Raw genomic sequence first — 20,927 nt, 5'->3', positions numbered from 1 at the left:
CCTTAAAAAGATGAAATAAGAAATACAATTAAAACACTTAGCATAGTGATGGGCTCAGATAGAGCCAACGATAAATACTAATCAAATTTTAATGTGTTAAAACCTTTTACAAACTTAAAGAATACAGTGGTTCTCAAACATGATTGTGCAAAAGAATCCCTGTTGAGCTTGCCAAAAAATAGGTCTCTCTTGGAAAATTCACATTCCCAACACATTGTTTTGGTAGAGGCTGACACCAGCACAATCCTATTTTCCTAAATACCTTAGGAAAGTAATTCAAAAACTTAAATAATATCTTGGTCAGTACAAAACTTGAAAAGACTCATGACTGATGTGGGGCCACAAATGATCAGAAAAGAAGTCTTGAGGGGCACCTGGGTGACTCAGTTAAGCGTCTGATTCTTGATTTCGGCTCAGGTCATGAACTCAGGGTCATGAGAGCCCTACCTCAGGCTCCTTACTAAGCATGGAGTCTGCTTAAGATTTTCTCCCTCTCTCTCTCTCTCCTTCTCTGCCCCTCCCCCCCACACTCTCTGTCTCTCTCAAAGAAAGAGAGAAAGAAAGAGAAAGCAAGAATTCTTGAGACATTTTCTCTGCAAAAAGGTGCTTTTTTTATAGTACAGGGACAGGACCTGTGGGCAGGAGCTGCACTTCTGCTGTGTGAAGCCGGTGGTTCTAAACTTAGTGCTCAAGGGGGAGGGGACATGCAGGAGTATTAGATCATAAATGTCTTCAAATTTCTACTTGTAAAACTACGTTTGCAAGATTTCTCTGGTGCTTATCAATCAGCTCCATATTAACTATGGGTGAGATGTAAAGGCAGTCAATGAGACCCTTTAAGAATGTAGGAGGGGGTGGGGGGTGGGTTAGCCTGGTGATGGGTATTAAGGAGGGCACTATTGAATGGAGCTCTGGGTGTTATACGCAAACAATGAATCATGGAACACTACCTCAAAAACTAATGATGTATGGTGATTAACATAACATAATAAAATTTAAAAAAGAATAGATTAAGAAAAAAAATGTAGTAGCCAGCACCTGTTTGATCCTTATCAAAGCTATGCAGGCTCTAGGTCAGCCTTTTGGGCTGATGGTAAACATTTTTCTGCTTCTATCCCTCATCAATGATAAATGGGTGGCTCAGCCCGTTAAGGGTCTGCCTTTGGCTCAGGTCGATTTCAGGGTCCTGTAATCCAGCCCCGCATCAGGCTCCCTACTCAGCAGGGAGTCTGCTTCTCCATCTCCCTCTGCTGCTCCACCCAGCTCATGCTCTCTCTCTCTCTCTCCCCTCAAATAAATAAATCTTTTAAAAAAATGATATATACATAATTCCTTAGAGTTTTGTAATATAAAATAATCTATCCTCCTCTGTGGAATTAACACTAATGACATACTCTTGGGGACTCAGACTGAAGTTACACTATTTCTTCTTAATCTTTTAAAGTATTTACTTATTAGTTACTGAGGCATGAAATAAAAATTAAGCTCGTATTACGTGCCAGTTTCTATTATGCTTCCCGGAGATAGTCGCTGTCCAGGAGGTTACAACTTAACAGGAAAACAGATAACGCTAATTATGCAGTAATGATAAGCACGATTTATGTTTTTCCTCAAATTACGTCCTTATTTTATAACTCTGCAGACATGTTTCTTTAGGTGTACACCCTCGAATCTCAACATTGTCAGAGGACCTCTCATTGCTAAGACCCAGGGGACCCATTCACTTCCTTTTCCCTACTTTTCGCCGTCTTCAGCTTTCCATACTCCAACACTACAAGCAAGTTAACCCTTTAAAATGCAGACGGACCCCACGGACCAGCCAATCCACGCCCTCGGCACGGGGATCCCTCCCCTCTTCCTCCCTCCCACTGCTGGCCACGCCTCCTACGGACCAGGAAGTTTTTCCCGACGCAGCGCTAGGAAAACCGGAAGCGCTCCCCCGGAAGCCCGGAGCCCCGGCGCCTGCCAGTTGGCTTCCGGGAGACTCCGAGCTGGGGCAGGGAACTGCAGTGCATTCTGGGAAAGTCGCTTGGTCCTCGGCTTTGTGTCCAGCCCCGCCGCAGGATTTGGTATTCCGAGGTGAGCGGAGGCACAGCGGTTCCCGGCTTTTGCGGGCTCTCCTCGGAGGCGCCTCTGCTTCCCACCTCGGATTTTGGCTTGCCCAGGGGATCCTCCCGACGCCGCCAGCATGTCTGGAGTGCGCGCTGTGCGGATCAGCATCGAGTCGGCCTGCGAGAAGCAGGTCCAGGAGGTGGGCCTGGATGGCACTGAGACGTACCTGCAGCCGCTGTCCATGTCGCAGAACCTGGCGCGCCTGGCCCAGCGGATCGACTTCAGCCAGGGTTCGGGCTCCGAGGAGGAGGAGGCGGCGGGGGCCGAGGGCGACGCGCAGGACTGGGCGGGCGCCGGGTCCAGCGCGGACCAGGACGATGAGGAAGGTAAGGCCCGTGTGTGCAGCTCGAGTCCGACGGCTGGTCTGAGGGCCCGGGTACCCGCCCAGGTATTGCCACTCCCGCTCTCCCGCGCTGGGCGAGATGCGGTGCGTGGGCGAACTTTGAAAACACCCGTGCGGCATAGTGATCGTGCTCACTGGGGTCTTTTCACAACTGGACAATTTAGGGCGCTCCCTGCCTCTTAATACTCCTTATCCTTCTGCACGGTTTCTTGAGTTGGAGCATTTGAGACACTGTCACTGATGAAGTCTGTAATGTGGCACATTTGGTTAAGAGGCCTGCGGTTCATATCGCTGATGTGCCACTTACTGTCCGAGTTACTTTGCTTCCCTGTGCAATGGGGATGATGCTAATAACACCTGCTGAAAAGAGGGAGGTCTGTATTGACCGGACTATGAGGTAAGGTCTAAGAGGTGGGCGGGGGCCAAATCATGCCGAGCCAGTAGGCCAAGATAAGCGTTTGGGTTTTATTAGAAGAACAACTGATAGCTTTTGGAAGGATTTTAAGTAGACAGGTGATTGTATGTTAAAAAGATTACTCAGGATCCTATGTAGCAAGTGGGTTACAGGGAAAGCAAAACTGAAAGGAGGGAGACTAGTTAGGAAAGAATAGTAGAAAAAGTATGAGTGGGTTTTGGATTCTCAATATTGTCAGGGATAAAAAATACAATTCTTGATTTGGGTATGTGCGACAGACCCTGTGTAAATAGGAATTTAAAGATGGATTTTTGAGCCAGTGGTGTTAGGACAGTTGGGGTCCATTAGGAAATAAAAAGTAAATACTATCTCGTACTTCACACTTCGGATTACTTCCACAATGATTGAAATGCCAATGAAGAGAATAAAATAAAGATTGGAAGGAAATTATAAATAAAGAACTCTGGGAGCAGAAGAGACCTTAAGCAAGATAGGAAACATAGAAATTATAAAACCAGAGAGAGATTAATTACATAAAATTTTAAAATAATAATGGAAAAAGATGCCCCGAATAAAGTAAGAAAATAATGAGAGACTGGGAAAAGTATTGGCAGCATATAGGACACAGTGGTTGCAATCCCTGATGTTCAAAGATTCCCTGCAAACTGGGGGGAAAAAGACGACTCACTGGAAAAATAGCCGGAAGGTATAAACAGCTCACTGAAAAAGACTTCAGATGTTACTAGTAGGAAGAGGCAGATTAAAACACTATTCTCGTGCATAACATTGGCAGCAACTTAAAAGACTTAATATCCGTGTTGGGAATGTGGATTGGTAAAACCTTTTTGGAAGACAGTTTAGCTGTTCAGTATGTGTCAAAAGTACTAAATGTGCATTTCCTTTGACCCACTAAATGACAGCTAGGAATTTAACCTACACAAAAAGTTATACACGTACACAGATGTGTGTTCAACGTGTTTACCACTACTAGCGTTAGTGAAACCAATGTACATGTCCATTAAGTAGGAATGGTTAAACTTATTGTACATACATGCTCCAGAATGTCAAACAGTGTTAAAGAATGAAATAGATTTATATGTGCTGGCATGGAAATATCTCTAGGATATAATAATTGGAGAAAAAAGCAAGTAATAGAAGAACAGAAGTAAATGTATTGAAAAACATATATTAAGAGGAGAAAATTGGGGGTGGGGAATAAAGGAAAAGTTTTACTTTTTTACTCTGTGACTCTATTTGAACTCTATACAGTGAACATGTATTGGTGAAAATTAACGAAATGATTTAAGAGGTTGGAAGGCATGTTGACATTGTTTAATATCTGAATGCTGCTGTTACAGGTCATTTTTATTTTTGTACTTTAATGTATTTTGGAAATTCCAATTATTCAGGTTTTAAAAGCTGGAAGAAAAATGTTATTTGCATAAATTTAAAAAATACTGAAATGCTTACCTATAATGTTGGAATGTTAGATTTAAGCTGTGGAAATTAGATACCGTATTTGTTTTGCCATTGTAGGAATGCTAACTTAAATATTTACAGAGATTCAAGAAAGGGTGGACAGAATGGTATAAAACAGGAAATGATTTGAAATAGAAAGTCATTGTTTCTTCTTTTAGTACTTGTAACATCTAAGTGAGATTTGTCTTCTAGCCAGTGTAGCTAATACCTGTGAATTTCTTTTTTTCTTTTTTTTTTTAGGGTTGGTAAAATTTCAACCTTCCCTTTGGCCTTGGGACTCAGTGAGGAACAATTTGAGAAGTGCCCTGACAGAGATGTGTGTTCTCTATGATGTCCTCAGTATTGTTAGGGATAAAAAATTTATGACGCTTGATCCGGTCTCTCAGGATGCACTTCCTCCAAAACAGGTATGTGTGGGCTTCAGTTGAATAATGGTACCATTTTATTAAGTCCCAGGATCACTTCTCAGGCTGTGTGCCTACTGTCTCCTTTTCCTTTCATGCAAAATTAAGTCCAGACAAAGATTTAAAGACTAACCGGTTCAAAGCAAAGGCATAAAACAGCATCTCCTTTATTTATTATTTTATTAATGGCCCTGTGACCCTCAGAAGAGTTAAGTTTCATTAGTAATGTAGTACTTTAAAGTATCCCAGATCTTTTTTTTTTTTTTTAAGATTTATTTATCTATTTTAGAGAGAGAGATTGAGAGCAGGAGCTCGGGGAGGAGCAGAGGGAGAGGGACAAGCAGACTCCATGCTGAGCATGGAGCCTGTCGTGGGGCTTGATCTCATTACCCTGAGATCACGACGTAAGGCAAAACTAAGAGTCAGCTGCCCAACTGACTGAGCCACCCAGGTGCCCCTAAAGTTTCCGAGATCTTAACAAATTCTTACAGCCTGGATCATTGATCTGTAGTGTGTTACACAAAAACGTGGTGGTAAATATGGCTTTGGAGTCAGACCGACCTGAGTTCAAATCCTGCCTCTGCCCTCACCAGCCCTGGGTCCTTCAACAAGTGATTTTCTTGAAGTCTCCGTTTTTCCCTTCAACCTCTTTTTAGGGCCTGGTTAGAAAAATTAGGCCAAATTATGGAAGCTACTGAAAGCTAGGTAAAATTGTTGAAGTTTGATGAAGAGCATGTTCAGTTTTTGAACATTAGAAGATGAAAGAGAGACAACAGAAGGATGAATTGGTGAATGAAAAGCCTGAGACCAGGGATTTCACTTAGGAGGTTCTTGAGGAAAACGAGCATCAGGTCCATGACCAAGTTAGTGGCAAGGAGAGGAAGTAATGGTTGTTTTTACCCTTTTGTAAGTGAAGTGAATTGAATATAATTACTCATGTGGTAATAGTTTCAGAATCTAGAAACACCGTGCTGGAAGACTTCTTAGAGACCATTCAGTCTGGTTCCTTCGTTTTATGGAGAGAAAACTGAGGCCCAGAGAGTTGTGTGACGTGTCCAGAGGCAGTAAAGCCAGTAGTTAGCCAAGACAAGAACTCTCGTCACCTTATTCCTAGCCCACAGCCCTTGCCACCTTCGTGTGCTCTGCCCACCCACGGGTCTCCAGGAATTTCCTGAGCTCGCCAAAAACTTAGAATTAGGTCCCCTGATATGGTCAGAAGATTATTGTGACATTTTATGAGACTTTGTGATTTTGACTCATGCAGTCAGAAGACTTTCTCGTATTAAATTTGTCTTTTTAGAAGTGTATCTGGTGACTAGAGTGCACAGATTGGTGGGGATTATGGATATTTATGTTTATATAATATATAGATTATGATTTCTCATCAGTTTTCCAAAAATCAGCCTGTGGTGAAGTGCCTTAATTTTAATGCTGTGTGCTTCAGTCTTTTTTCCAAAGGCACATTAGTAGCTTGCCATGATATAAGATAATTTTATAGCTGGACTCATTGGGGTCATTTATTCATCCCAGAAATCAAGTATTATGTGCCGGGCATTGTTCTAGGGTCTGTGGACATAGTAGGTTTAACCATCATGTGGATGACCTTCAAACAGGGATTACAGACTTTCGTCAGAAGTATAATGAGCACCACAAAGGGTGTACACATGGGTGGGGGTGGGCATGCGCACAGTGTGAGAGGGGAACCTCATCTAAGCTGGGCAGAGTTGGGGTAGGTTCTGATTTATAGTCCAGTGTGGTGTTTGTGGTTTAACGTAAGTTTATTGGAGTTGACCAGAGAAGTAGGTTAAGGTTATTTTTCAAAAAAGTGTTACCTGCTTTTCTTTAATTTTTAATTTTCTTTTGAGTAGGTATTTTATTATTAAGAGAATGTTGAAATCATTTAAAAATACAGAACTACACTACTGTTTTTGATAGAATCCACAGACACTGCAGTTGATATCGAAAAAGAAGTCGCTCGCTGGAGCAGCACAGATCCTGCTGAAAGGGGCAGAAAGACTGACCAAATCAGTTACTGAAAACCAAGAAAATAAGCTGCAAAGAGACTTCAACTCTGAGCTTTTGAGATTACGGCAACACTGGAAACTCAGAAAAGTTGGGGATAAGATTCTTGGAGATCTGAGCTACAGAAGTGCAGGTATAGATCACCGTTAAAAACTATGCTTTTAGACTATCGTTTGTCAAAAAACAATACAGGATTGACTGTAATGTTACATAGTCTGTAATATATTGCTTCTCAGTTATATGTTACATTTTGAAGCTTTAATTTCTGTACCCATAAGCCTGATAAGCTAAAATTACTTTTAACATTGCCTTATATAAATATATTTACATAATTGAATCTAAATTATTTACATAGGTACTTTTAGCAGAAAGTTTATTTATTTACTTTTAATTTTATTTATTTGAGATAGAGAGCGAGAGAGAGCACGAGCAGGGAAGAGGGTCAGAGAGAGAGAAGGAGAAGCAGACTCCCCACTGAGCAGGGAGCCCAGCATAGGACTCGATCCCCGGTCCCTGAGATCATGATGTGAGCTGAAGGCAGACACTTAACTGACTGAGCCACCTAGGCACCCTGTATTTACATATTTATTTTTATACTGATTTTTTTTCTAAATTTTTATTTAATTCTAGTTAGTTAACATACAGTGCAATATTGGTTTCAGGAGTAGGATTCAGTGATTCATCACTTACATATAATACCCAGTGCTCGCTCATCATAACAAGTGCCCTCAACTGTGGACTAAGGGAAATGGGGAGATGTTCAGTGGCTGTAGAGTTTCAGTTAAGCAAGATGAACAAGTTCTAGAGATCTGCTATACAGCACAGTGCTTATAGTTAACAGTATAGCATGATGCACTTCAAAATTTGTTAAGAGGGTAGATCTTAGGTTAAATGTTCTTACCACAAAACAAAAACAAAAATTAACTCACAAAAGGACACAAGGAAACTTTGGAGGTGTTGGATATGTCTGTTACCTTGATTGTGCTGGTGGTAATATGAATGTTTGCATATTTCCAAACTCATCAAATTGCACATGTTAAATATGCATGGCTTTTGGTACAACAGTTATACCTCATGCTTTTTAAAGATGCTTTTTAAAACAAACAAAAAAACAAGTGCCCTCAATACCCATCACCTACCTAGCCCATCCCTCACCCACCTCCTTCATCAGCCCTCTATCATTAAGAGTCTCTTACGGTTTATTTCCCTCTCTTTTTTCCCCCTGTCCTATATGTTCATCTGTTTTGTTTCTTAAATTTCACATGAGTGAAATCCTGTGGTATTTGTCTTTCTCTGACCAGCTTATTTGGCTTAGCATATAATGCACTCTAGTTCCATCCACTTCATTACAAATGGCAAGATTTCATTCTTTTTGATAGCTGAATAATATTGTTACACACACACACACACACACACACACACACACACACACACACACACACCTTCTTTATTCATTCTTCAGTTGATGGACATTTGGGCTCTTTCCATAGTTCAGCTGTTGTTCATAATGCTGCCATAAACATCAGGGGGCATGCACCCCTTCAGATCCGTATTTTTGTATCCTTTGGGTAAATACCTAGTAGTGCAATTGCTGGATCTTAGAGTAGTTTTATTTTTAACTTTTTTTTTAAAAAAAGATTTTATTTATTTATTTGAGAGAGAGAGAGAGAGACAGCATGAGCAGAGATGGGGGGAAGAGGGAGAAGCAGGCTTCCCGCTGAGCAGGGAGCTTGATGCGGGGCTTGATTCCAGGACCCTGAGATCATGACCTGAGCTGAAGGCAGATGCTTAATCAACTGAGCCACCCAGGTGCCCCTACGTTCTGTTTTTAACTGCAAGATCTTGAACATCTTCCTGTGTTACAAAACAGCAGGTACATATAACCACCTACTCCTCACATAATTCAGCAGCCCAGAACAACTTACTCAGAGGTCTGAACTACACAAAAGGTTATCACATAAAAATCTAGGAACTGGTTGAAAAAAAGGTGGCATCTTTTTGTTCTTCTGGCTGGATTCAGAGCACTTCAAATGCAGCCTTATTACAGAAACTTATCTCCAGAAGTGTTTAAACTCTCAGGCTTAAATCTGAGGAAGTACTTTCTAGAAGTACATCCATTTCATCAATTTTATCAGCCAAATATCATTGGAACAAAACAGTTTGATGGCCCATGGAGTTCATAGTATAATGATACCATTAGACCAAAAAGTCTTTTTTTTTTTTAAGGTAAATAACTTTTTTTCCTGCTTCCTTTATTCCCTTTGCTTACTACCCTTACCCCATTCCCCCCAAAGCACATTTTGGATGGGAGTTTAATTTATGATTCAGTGATGTAATAGTGAAATATTATATACTTAATGTATGTTAAATTAATGTGTTAACTGTTATTTTCCTATTTTTAATACCCCATTAGGATCTCTCTTTCCCCATCATGGTACATTTGAAGTAATAAAGAATACAGACATTGATCTGGATAAGAAGATACCTGAAGATTACTGTCCCCTTGATGTTCAAATTCCTAGCGATTTAGAGGGGTCTGCCTATATCAAGGTATTTGTCAAGTACTTTAAGTAATTTCTTATTACTTAGCCCAGAAGTTAATTTGCTAACACCTTTTCATGTTTTTATTGTCCTATAGGTTTCAATTCAGAAACAGGCTCCAGACATAGGTGATCTGGGCACAGTCAACCTCTTCAAACGACCTTTGCCCAAATCCAAACCAGGTGTAGTTATGTTCTGCCCTCTAACTTGTGGTTCTGTCTGAGCTTACATTCCCAAATAAACTGATGATAAATGTAGAGAGGAAAATAGGTACTTTGGACTAAGAACAATTGGAAATTTATTATTTATAATTTGTTCATTAACCATTTGTGAATAGCTGTGCAGTCTTTTTTAAGACTGAACTTCTTCACCAGTTTTCTCTGTGTAAAAGGCAGGAAAATTTTTATATTTTGGAAAGGATATGCTCTAATTATAATGTTTTCTGAACTTTCGTTATATGTATCCAGATCACCATTTAAGCTAATTCATACATAATACAGTCAGATAATTGATATATACTTATGTCCCCTGTCTTTCAGGTTCCCCACATTGGCAGACGAAATTAGAAGCAGCACAAAACGTTCTCTTGTGTAAAGAAATTTTTGCACAGCTCTCTCGGGAAGCTGTTCAAATTAAGTCACAGATCCCTCACATTGTGGTGAAAAACCAGATTATCTCTCAGCCCTTTCCAAGTAAGAGCAGCCAACCCCCTCGAGTTTATAAACAGGACTTTGTGGTCTGGGGAACAGAACAGAGGGGTTAACTACATATTTGGCTGTGTTGGAACAGTAAGAGCAAAGAGGTGGCCTGCTATCCATAATGGTAGCTCATAAAGCATGTAGGGCAAACCACATTGCTGATTCCGTCCTGTGTCCTAAGTAGTGTACCTGCTGGATTTTAAACAGTATATATTAAACATTTGTACCAGCAGTGCTGTTATTTAGCAGCAGTAACTTTGAGGTGTCTGTGCTAACACCATTTGTGGAAGATTTTTCAGGGACCCTATCTTACTGTCTAAATGAGATGTTAGTCAGTGGTTATTGAATACCCATAATACTCCTAAATTTGTGGAAATTGGGATTTTAATTATATTACTCTAGAGCAGTCAGACCTGCCTTGGAACTCAGTCTGCAATTAGCTGTGCTCTTGTTTTTTATATAAATTCTGAGATGTGTCTTCTGGGGTCTTATCAAAGGAATGGGTTTTTAGAAGTGAAAAATTCCATCCTGGTTTTCATGGCAGCAAGGAAGAGTATCTGTCTTCTCATCAGTAAGACCAGATACCAGCTCTGTTTTTTTGTTTTTCTCAAAAATGGTGTTGTGTTTTGTTTTGCTTTCTTTAATTAAAAGGCAAGAAGAAACTAATTAGTTAACATACAGCTTCTGTTCACCTGTCTTTAACCCCACCTTAAGGTCAACAGCCACATTGTAGGTCAACAGAATTTGAATGGTTAAAATAAGTGATAGTTTGTCATACTCATGAATAGTCATTTTGGTCTGAAAATGTTAATCACGAAGCCTGACCTTCAGGTTTAGAATGGATCTTTTGAGAATGGGCTCTGATTATACTTTAGGAAGACAATTGTGCTTGTCCATGTCTTAGGTGATTTGCATCTGTTCTACTTCTTTTTTTTATAAATAGGCTTGCAGTTATTGATTTCTTTATGCCATTCCTCAAATGATAAGAAATCCCAAAAATCTGCTACTGAGAAGCAAAGTCCAGAGGACCATCTTTATGTCTTAGAGCATAATTTGCATCTACTAATTAGAGAGGTAAGGAGTAAAATGTTTCTTCTTCCATTGTAGTAAGCATGTCCAGTGCAGTGAATGTGCACAAGCTCCTCTCTGTGACATTCATTGTCTGTGGTGTGAAAGATCTTTGCTCTATGCTGGGGGAATACACAGATAATCAGGATTATCAGTCTCTGTTCCCAAGCATAGCTTATAGTGGTAGAAATATACCACAAGTTATATACAGGTGCGTAAGAAAAGCATGCAGGGTGCAGACGGAAGAGTGATTCTGATTGTGTGATGGGGAGGGGAAGATGTCTTGCCAGAGCCTGTAAACGGGATAATCAAGTTATTTCAGGACGTATTCTGCTTACAGGTTGTCTAGAACTGTGTTTCCAGAGTGCAGGTTCACAGTTTAGGCTAATTTCAAAAGAATCCCCTGAGAAACTTAATAGAAGTATGTATTCCAGCCTCCCCTGTTTTTAATATGTAAGTATTAGTTGTTTTTTAAAATAATTTTTTTTAAATTTGTGACTTTATGGTGACCGATGTTAGTTAGACTTGGGAGGAATCATTTTACCATATATACAAACATCAAATCATGATGTTGTGTGCCTTAAACTAATATAAGTCAATTATACTTCAATAAAAAATTAATTAAAAAATGGCTATTCTTGTTACAGTTTCATAAACAGACCTTGAGTTCCATCATGATGCCTCATCCAGCAAGTGCACCTTTTGGTCACAAGAGAATGAGACTTTCAGGCCCTCAAGCTTTCGATAAGAATGAAATCAGTTCACTACAATCCAGTGAAGGGCTTCTGGAAAAAATAATTAAACAAGCAAAGCATATTTTCCTGAGGAGCAGGTAAGGATGAACAAAGTAACTGGTTTTCTTGGAAAAGAAAACCCTTTATTAGTGACATTGTACACATTAGTTTTGGCGTGTGCTAACCTTTCCCAGGGAGAGGAGGATGGCTGCAGGGCGAGCGTTTCCAGCTGGGGATGGTCCTGTCAGGTTTGGGGAAGACTTAGCTCCAGGGCCCATGTCACCTTCCAGATGGTTTCTAACACTGGCTACAGTTTTGAAAGACACCTCACTAGGAATGTGCCCTAGAACTCCTCACCTTCTTCAGTGACCCATCCACCAGAAACTTGTTCCTTAACTGGTTTTAATCTTTTCTTGAAGCTTTCCGTATTTTTTGGCTGATCCACTTTTTAAGACTTTAGAAGGCACTTTCCCATATGTTGACTTTTCTAGCTCTTCTTCTCTGGCGTAGGTGGTGTGAGCCCATTTTCACTGATGGGAAGGTTGAAGCCTAGAGAAGTTGTGTAGCTCGCTCAAAGATAGACAGCTGAAGAGTAGCAAAATCAGGCCATACGCCCAGGTCTGTGTAGCTCCCAAGCTCATGCTCGTCTCGCTTCTGTACATATTATTTACGAAAAAACTTAGCATGATTGGACCTCAGTGTATCTTTTTCAAGTGCTGGAGGTGCTCTTGTATTTTATTTTTGGTCCTTGGTGAAGAGGGCTGTTTGTACTTTCAGAATTTTCGAGAGTGGGCTCACTCTGCTCTGGGTGATAGTTTATTTTTGATTTTCATTTTTTCCTGCTAACACAAGTCATGGTCTTAATGGCACATTAGTTTGTAGTCTTTGAGTGGAAACTTATGTCTGCAGCTTTTAGTAAAATGAATTAGGAAGACATGTTAGTGAAGACAGCATGATGCGTTTGGGGTAAAAAATGTGTCTAAGCCAGGGCTCAGTCACCTGCTAACTAACTTCGGTTTCCATGTCTTTGGCCCACCACCTATTTCTCTGTCAATTAGGGATACAGGAGTCTGGTCTTAGGATCAAATTAAATAATGTATGCAGAAGTTCCTTATAAACAATCAAATATGGTAGGTTACTATTGTTACCTTCACTTGTGCATTTCAATTATTGAAACCTTTAACCAAAAGTCAGGGGCATGGAAGTCGCTATTTTTAGAACCATTATACATTTCAGAGTATTAGTTACAGTCTTGGAAGCAGCAAAGCTTGTAAAATGTTCCTGTTTTCCCCAGTTATAAAAATAATGTTCCAGTGTATCAGCCTCATCTGTATAAATAGCATACACAGCAAGACCAACTATTAACATGCTCGTCTGTTTTGATGTATGTGCGCCAGGGTGTGTGTATCTTTTTAAAAAAAAAAAAAATCTAATCCACCCTGCCTTCACTTCATATTGTAAATTTTTTCATTTTTCATTAGATGTTTTTCAGAGATATTTTAATAGCTGTGGAATATCCCATTATGTGAATATTCCCTTATTTCTTTCATCAATTCTCAATTGCCAGATAATTTTTATTTCCAGTTTGTTGAAACCTAATACTAAGATGAACGCTCTCCTCTACATATCTGTCTGCTGTAGGAATTTCTGAAGCACTGTTGAGGAAACAAGTCATGGAAAAGGAAAAGTTAAGAGGTTGAAAGAAACCAATACCAGAGCAGACACAGTAAAAGCGCAAATCCCAAGCCTATTTATGTAAATGCCCCTTGTCCTCAATGGCTGTTTGCATTTCTTCTGGCCTTTTCCTTCTCTTCCCAATCAGGTGCTAGAATCAGAGAACTGGAAACCGAGGACCTCCAATAGTTTGGTTAACTTTCATGATTTATGCTTTTTCTGGGTAGTGGCTGTTGATTAGTGTATATAAAAAGGAAGGATTACTGGCTCTAGGGTTACACTCCCGGGTTTTTGGCTCTGGTAGGCTACCGGTTTTGTGCCCCAGCTCACGGGTGGGTAACCTTAGGCAAATTACTGAGCATTGCTAGACTGAAAAATAGGGGTAATAATGGTATGTATTTGACAGGGTTGTTAATGAGATGAAATGATAGCACTCATGAAAGCACTTATTCCAGTCTTTGGTGCATAATGAGGACTTGAATCCTATCTCTCATGTGTATATATCATATTTATCTTTCTTGGAGTGTAAAGTTTTCGTTGTGCAGAGTCTCTCTGGCTTCTCAAGAAAATGGTTGTTATTCCGTGACAGTAATGGGCCTCAGCTGTGGGCGTGTCCCTTGTTACTGGGGACCAAGGACTGCCATTTGTGAGTGATTTATACTCTTTTCAGAGCTGAGGTTTGTACCCGAAAAGTACCCTTCTTCCTTGTGTTTTGACAAGCTTTCCTGGGAAAACAAATGGGAGTTCAGAGGCAGTAAGCCTGTGAGTGAGCGTGTGTCGTAGTGTGGCGCCGGGCACCCACACCGGGCACACGCCGGTCGGCCTGAGGAGGCTCTTGTCACCTCATCTGACCCTTTTCAAAAAAAGTCTTGGCTTTTCAGATGTGGTCCTTCCGAAAAGTAGTCCTCTCTTTTCACATAGCCATAATGTTGATAAGTGATTTATAATCTTACTCTTTTATATGATGACTTTTTGAAAATGTTGACTTCTTTTCTTTAAAAGAACTGCTGCAACCATTGACAGCTTAGCAAGTCGCATCGAGGACCCTCAGATACAGGCTCACTGGTCAAATATTAATGATGTTTATGAATCCAGTGTGAAGGTTTTAATCACATCACAAGGTTATGAACAGATATGCAAGTAAGTATCAAAAATAAGTTATTCATTTAAAATGTTAAGTTGCTTTTTATGTATTGATGTTTGTTGAGTGATTACATAGAGATTTTTGGATTTTATTTGCTACAGTGGCATAACATTCTGGTAAATGACATCAACTGTAGAGTGTAAGGATGAGAGGTAAGAAGCTCTGAAATAGTCTCCGTTAGGTAAATGTGACGGGTTTGAGTTGTGGTTACAAAAAAAAAAATGAACCTCCTCATTGAGGGAGAGGCTACCACACCTCAGACTGATCTGCTTCAGCTGCTGCCTGGAGGTTGTGGAGGTGAGTCTGGGGTATTTGAAGTGAGTGGGGACATTTATATTAGAGCCTATACTCTCCATATTGTGCCTGAAACAGCCTAAGTTTTGTAGCTCTCTCATGGCGTGGGCCTAAACTTAGTCGAATCCAGTTCGTGATTATGCCCTTAAAATGGGGCTGAGAGCTGTGTCCATCAAGGGGGTGAAATGACTTTTGACCCCACTGTTCACAGAGAAGCATTCTTCCTGATTTACATCCACAAATCACAAGCTAATGTACAGAGAACAAACTGGTGGTTGCCAACGGTAGTGGGGGAGGGGGCTAGGTAGGAGGCCAAATGGGTAAAGGTGTTCAAAAGGTACAGACTTCCAGTTATAACATACGGTTCTGGGGTGCGAGGTACAGCATGGTGACTACAGTTAATAATACTGGGTTGTATATTTGAAAGTAGCTAAGAGAGTAGATCTTAAAAGTTCTTATCACAGGAAGAAAAATGGGTAGCATGTGAGGTGGTGGGTATTAACTGAACATACTGTGATGATCATTTCACAATATATGCACTTACCAAATCATTATGCTGTATACCTTAAACTAATCGATGATATATGTCAGTTATATCTCAATAAAATTGGAGGGGAAAAAAAACTGGAGGGAATAAACGAAGTTAATAAAATTAGCAAGTAGCCATGAAAGGCATTTTTGGCCTCCATTTGAGCCTTGTTGAAATTTGACAACTGGCAGGATACAGTTGAGTGCCCTTCCCCAGGTCAGTGTGAGTGAGCCCCTAGCAAACATTTATCAAGGTCCACGAGTACCTGTTATTTTTCAAACTTTAGTTGCTTATTTCAGGCAGACCTAACTAGCCACAGTGGTCTCTCCAGTGAGCAAAACACACTGGGAGGAAAATCACCACCTTCAGGTGTAGGGGAGTATAATATCCTTAAATTGCTCTTTTTTAATACCAAGGCTTTAGTTCACTTTTTTAAAAACAAAAAATAGTCAATGAGCATGATTTAAAAGATTGAATATAGAAGATAAAAGAATATACAATGGAAATCAGTCTTGTTTCCAGGGAAAGATAGTGAGGTGAAGGTGGATCATGGTTTTCTGCCCCTATACCTAAAGAAACAAGAAAATAATTGGGGTGACTTGGTGTATGGTCAGAGAGTAGCTGCTGAGTAAGATAAAACAAGTTTGGCATGTATTTTAACTGTTAGGGCTGGGTGATGGTGTCACTGACTTTCATGATAATATTTTTATATAACTATATATATATAGAATCTATAGTACTATATACTTGTGTTTGTGTTTAAAAATGTCCGTAATAAAATGTTAAGAGAAAGAGTGAGCACAAAGGAGTGGAAAAGAAAAAAATATCAGCGTTAAGTTATTTACATTTAGAACTAAGACCAAACAAATGTGAGGTTATGGTTACAGGACCCAGGGGTTGTAAACTTCGGTGAAGAAGGGTTAGTGATAAATGTAGCCTTGATAGCATCAGGAGGGAAAGGAAGTGGTAGAATACCCCCCCTTTCCTCATCCTTTATAGCTGGGGTCAACTTATGCTACTTAAAGTTGAAAGTAATTCTCTTAGAACTTCCCAGGAGCAAGCATTTCCTTTCCTTTCCCTTTCCTTGAGAGCGAGACCGAGAGAAGCATGAGCCGGGGGAGGGGGGAGCAGAGGCAGAGGGAGAAGCAGACTCCCTGCAGAAGGACTGCCCGAGAAGAGGAGCAGTGGATGGTGGTTGGCTGGAAAGCTGTGCTTCCTCGCGTGCAGCCTTCTGAGCAGACTGGTACTCAGTGTGGCCTGGGGGAGTCGGGTAGGAGTCTGATGGTTAGGTTGAACCCAAGAAAACCCCTCTTCCCTGTGGGTGTTAGGGCAGGTTATCCAAATTGGTATTTTGTTTCTTTGATGTTAAGGTTTAATGTTTGCGGCACTGTATAAGGTAATTTTGAACATTTCTGACTTTTAGTATGTGTGTCTATAAAGGTCCATCCAGCTGCAGTTGAATATCGGAGTTGAGCAGATCCGAGTTGTACACAGAGATGGAAGAGTGATTACACTGTCTCATCAGGAGCAGGAGCTCCAGGATTTCCTTCTGTCCCAGGTAAGTGTTACAGACGTCAAATCCTGAGCCTCTTCCTCTAGTAACAGCTTAAAGAACAAAGTGAGTAAGAAGTAGTTCCAGTATATTGTTATAAAAAGAAAGCCAGTTTTTTCTGCCATTTATTTAATTTCTAGTGCACATTCTACCACTTATGGGTTAACTGAAAATGTTGATGAACTGGCCTAGGTTTATTTCCAGTTAGTTTAAGATGAAGGACCAGGGGCACCTGGGTGGCTCATTTGGTCAAGTGACTGTCTTCGGCTCAGGTCATGATCCTGGAGTCCTGGGATCGAGTCCCACATTGGGCTCCTTGCTTGGCAGGGAGTCTGCTTCTCCCCCTGACCCTCCCCCCCCTCATGCTCTCTCTGTCTTTTCTCTCTCTCAAATAAAATCTTAAAAAAAAAAAAGATGAAGGACCAGCTCTGGGATTACAAACTTCTTATTTCTCATGTTTGCCAAGGTTTACAACCCCTTTGGGACCACATAAAAGTAAAGAAATATTAACCCCAGAAAACCAGGGAAGGGGGAACCGATAGAAAACCGTAATAGTGGAATATTCTACTTAAGCCCTAAGAAAGAGTTCTTCAATATTAAGGGACAGCATGGAAAGTGCTGGGTTCTAGTTCCAGTTCTACCACACATTTGCTTTGTGACACTGGACAAATTTCTGGACCTCTCTTTCCTGTTCTATAAAATTAAGAACAGTATTTTTCCTGTGTTCTTCAGGGAGTTAATGATCCAATGAAAAACGGAGTTGTGGGAGAAAGAATAGGTTTAGAAATGCTAATATGCCTTTCACAAAATACATTTATCTTTCACATAAAATTAAAAAAAAAATACGGATGCTTTCCATCCTAGAAGCAATAATCTTTTATACTGACTTGCTTCTTTGGTGCCAAGTAAATAAAATGCGTTTTGTGAGGTATGGCAGCTCTTGGTTGATTACATCTAAAATGACTTTGGTCACCGTAAGCATACATACATAGAAATATATTGGAAGGCTGGTGGGAATCGATGGGAAGGCTTGCAGACCCTGACACTCCTGCCTTCCTCACTAGTGGCAGAATGCACTCCAGAGGGCCCCAGTATATCGATCCGGATCTTAACAGGAAGTACGTGGCACGCTCAGTCATTTTACTAAGGATTTACAAAAGTGTGGGTGTTGGAGAACACCAGGGAGAGCGTGGTAACCTAGTGCTAGTAATAACCAGGTAACCAGGCCTGGGGGGCTTAGTGGTCACCAGTCCTAGGCCAGAGAGATAAGGGGAGGGCTTACGGGTACCCTGAAGGAGAGAGTCCTATGGAACAGGCCACTTGGAGAAAACCAGTTGCCTTCTGTCAAAGGATACAACCTCACAGGGGAGGGTACTGGGCGAATAAATGCCCCGATCTTACTCTCTTCCTCGTCATCCTTCTGGCTCCCCATTACCCGGGTGGCTCCCGTTATCTGAACCCCACCCGAAGCCAGATGATGGAACCGTATGGGTGATCCTCCCTGGGCCGAGTAGGATGGCGAGTGGATTTGGAAGATATCCACCCCCTGCTACTTTGCATGTTGCTCCACATTTGGTGATCCAGGTGGGAGTCTCCACTTGGCCAAGTTTAGGTCCTGTTCCCGTGCTCCAGCTGCCAGTGGACACGGAAGATGAGTCTCAGGCTATTTTAGCCTCTGCAGTGGAAGGTGGGATCCTCCCCCCAGTAGTCACAGAGGAGGATTCCCGTGTGAGGCAGTGAGCACCCCAAGGAAAGTTTACAGTCATGATGTCTGCAAAGTAAATCTGCAAAGTAAATCTCCATGGTGATTATGCGTAAAGTTGCCTTTTTCATTTACAGATGTCACAGCATCAGGTGCATGCAGTTCAGCAGCTCGCCAAGGTCATGGGCTGGCAGGTGCTCAGCTTCAGTAATCATGTGGGACTTGGGCCCATAGAGAGCATTGGCAATGCGTCCGCCATCACCGTGGCCTCCCCGAGCGGTGACTATGCTATTTCAGGTACTGGCCACTGCCCTGAATGGGAAGAGATCTTTGGGAGTTTAGCCTTAATGTTCACCTGTACTAGTCAGATGTACTTCAGAGTAATTTCTCTCTGCAGCGAGTTCATATAGGAGTTAACGCTGAACATTTATCTGATCACGGCTCTTATTCAGAGCAACAGATTATTAATTCTCTTTCTAGTGATCATAAAAAATGTTTTGTTTGGTGACACATTTTCCTAAGAGCTCTGGAAACTTCTTTCATCATTGTTACCCTGCAGTTCAGAACCTTTGATGGATAAATGCTTTTGGAAAATGTACTGCTCAAACAGGCCAGAGTCACATCTGATCCCAAAGATGTAAAGGGATGGAACAGAGAGGAGAGGTGATTTTTAAACACTCATTCTGACTAGGGCACTTTAATAAACACACGTATTATCTAGTTGAAGATGATACCTAGTTGAAAATGAAAACTTATGGCTTTAGTGTGGTCTTTTCTAATACCTGCTCTAAATATTTGAAAGAGTAATTAGAAAATTTTTCCCACAGAATCATAGCTTGTGAATCTGCAGGCTTGGTCATTGCTAGGTCTTTACTGATAAGAGTTTCAAAACCCATTTCTTCTTTGCTGAGTGATGAAGCCTCATTAAAACCTGAAGTTCTTAATTCAGAATAATCTTGTCTTCATCTCTCCTGGTCCTGATGCCAAATGTTTGAGTTTCATTATATATTAGGTGTGTATCAGATGTTCTAGAAAAAAATAAATTGGTTTTCTGAAAATACATAGGACATTTGACTTTCCTAAGCCAGAATTCATCTTGCCGCATTTTTATGATACAAATAATTCATGAATATTTATACCATGTAAATAGGCAAGCTTTTTGGGTTTTGGGGGGAGGGCGGTTAGCATATTAAAAGTGACAAGCACTTTTAAACAAGAGATTTCAAGTTGGTAGACAAGGTTTTTGTATTCATGGTAGAATGAAAGTTGTGGGACCCTTGTTTTCTAGTTTGGAAATTGACTATTGATATTTTGGTTTTGCTCCACAGTTCGTAATGGCCCTGAAAGTGGCAGCAAGATCATGGTTCAGTTTCCCCGTAACCAGTGTAAAGATCTTCCAAAAAGTGATGTTTTACAAGATAGCAAATGGAATCATCTTCGTGGACCATTCAAAGAAGTTCAGTGGAATAAAATGGAAGGTCGAAACTTTGTTTATAAAATGGAGCTGCTTATGTCTGCACTTAGCCCTTGCCTACTATGAGTTGTTTCCAGAACGGTTTCTAGATTATTTTTTTCCAGAGAAGTTTCCAGAAACTGACTTGAGAAGAACTATAAGCACAAGGAAGAGAAATTTTCCAAAGGAGTATTGTTTAAAAAAAAAAAAAAAAAAAAAGCAAATGTTTACCTAGCATTTTGAAACCTTTCACTTTATAAGTGCCAAGTGCTTTGAAATGCAGACGCTTATGTACAGTTACAAGGTATATAGTATGGGGAGATGTAAAACAACTTTTTTTATGCAGTTGAAATGTTACTAATTTATGGGTTTGAATTCAACTTTTTTAAATATTCCTTTGATGTTGACAGCAAATAAAGCATATGGTTAAAAATTCCAGATATTCTCTGAACTCTTAATAACCTTTAATCAACGTGTCTCATTCCACTATTTGTTAAAAAGATTGCATAAGAATATTTGAACACTCGTGAGTCAGCATTCCTACAGGAGCGCACTCACCCCGTAAGCAAGTGGAACAGAGGACGGGCCTGCAGGGGGAGCCCCTCCTCCTAGAGCTGCCAACGTGGGCGCTTGTCTCAGCAAATCAAGTATCTCACTGTCATGTATGCCCGGGTCTGACCAAAACAGGTCAGAGCTGTTTGAGAGCTTCCTAGAAGGTATCAGCTGAAGGCCTGAGAGCAGAATGTTTCTCTAGGGCTTCCTC

At 40.7% G+C, this 20,927-nt stretch overlaps 1 protein-coding gene across 2 annotated transcripts; it reads left to right on the top strand.

The window, feature by feature from the left end:
* Positions 1-1,912: 1,912 nt before the first annotated feature.
* On the top strand, positions 1,913-20,602 carry MED17 (mediator complex subunit 17). Of its 2 annotated transcripts, XR_003212456.2 has the most exons (13): positions 1,913-2,438; positions 4,590-4,756; positions 6,689-6,908; positions 9,189-9,325; positions 9,414-9,498; positions 9,856-10,008; positions 10,958-11,088; positions 11,730-11,914; positions 14,493-14,630; positions 16,898-17,015; positions 18,849-19,008; positions 19,271-19,374; positions 20,040-20,173. XR_003212456.2 is itself a non-coding variant. In XM_025893716.2 (12 exons), exons 1-12 carry the CDS (start codon positions 2,189-2,191, stop codon positions 20,249-20,251), a joined length of 1,956 nt encoding a protein of 651 aa, XP_025749501.1. In that variant the 5' UTR covers positions 1,915-2,188; the 3' UTR covers positions 20,252-20,602. The 2 variants fall into 2 exon arrangements, 1 of the variants encoding a protein (XP_025749501.1); XM_025893716.2 differs by lacking the exon at positions 19,271-19,374 and having other exon boundaries at positions 1,915-2,438; positions 20,040-20,602.
* The last annotated feature ends 325 nt before the right edge of the window (positions 20,603-20,927 follow it).

This window comes from Callorhinus ursinus, unplaced genomic scaffold (assembly GCF_003265705.2).
Source record: "Callorhinus ursinus isolate GAN/ISIS: 27379988/994484 unplaced genomic scaffold, GSC_fseal_2.0 scaffold76, whole genome shotgun sequence".
NCBI lineage: Eukaryota > Metazoa > Chordata > Mammalia > Carnivora > Otariidae > Callorhinus > Callorhinus ursinus.
The sequence above is the reverse complement of the archived record's forward strand: the minus strand, read 5'-3'. Positions and strand labels throughout refer to the sequence as shown.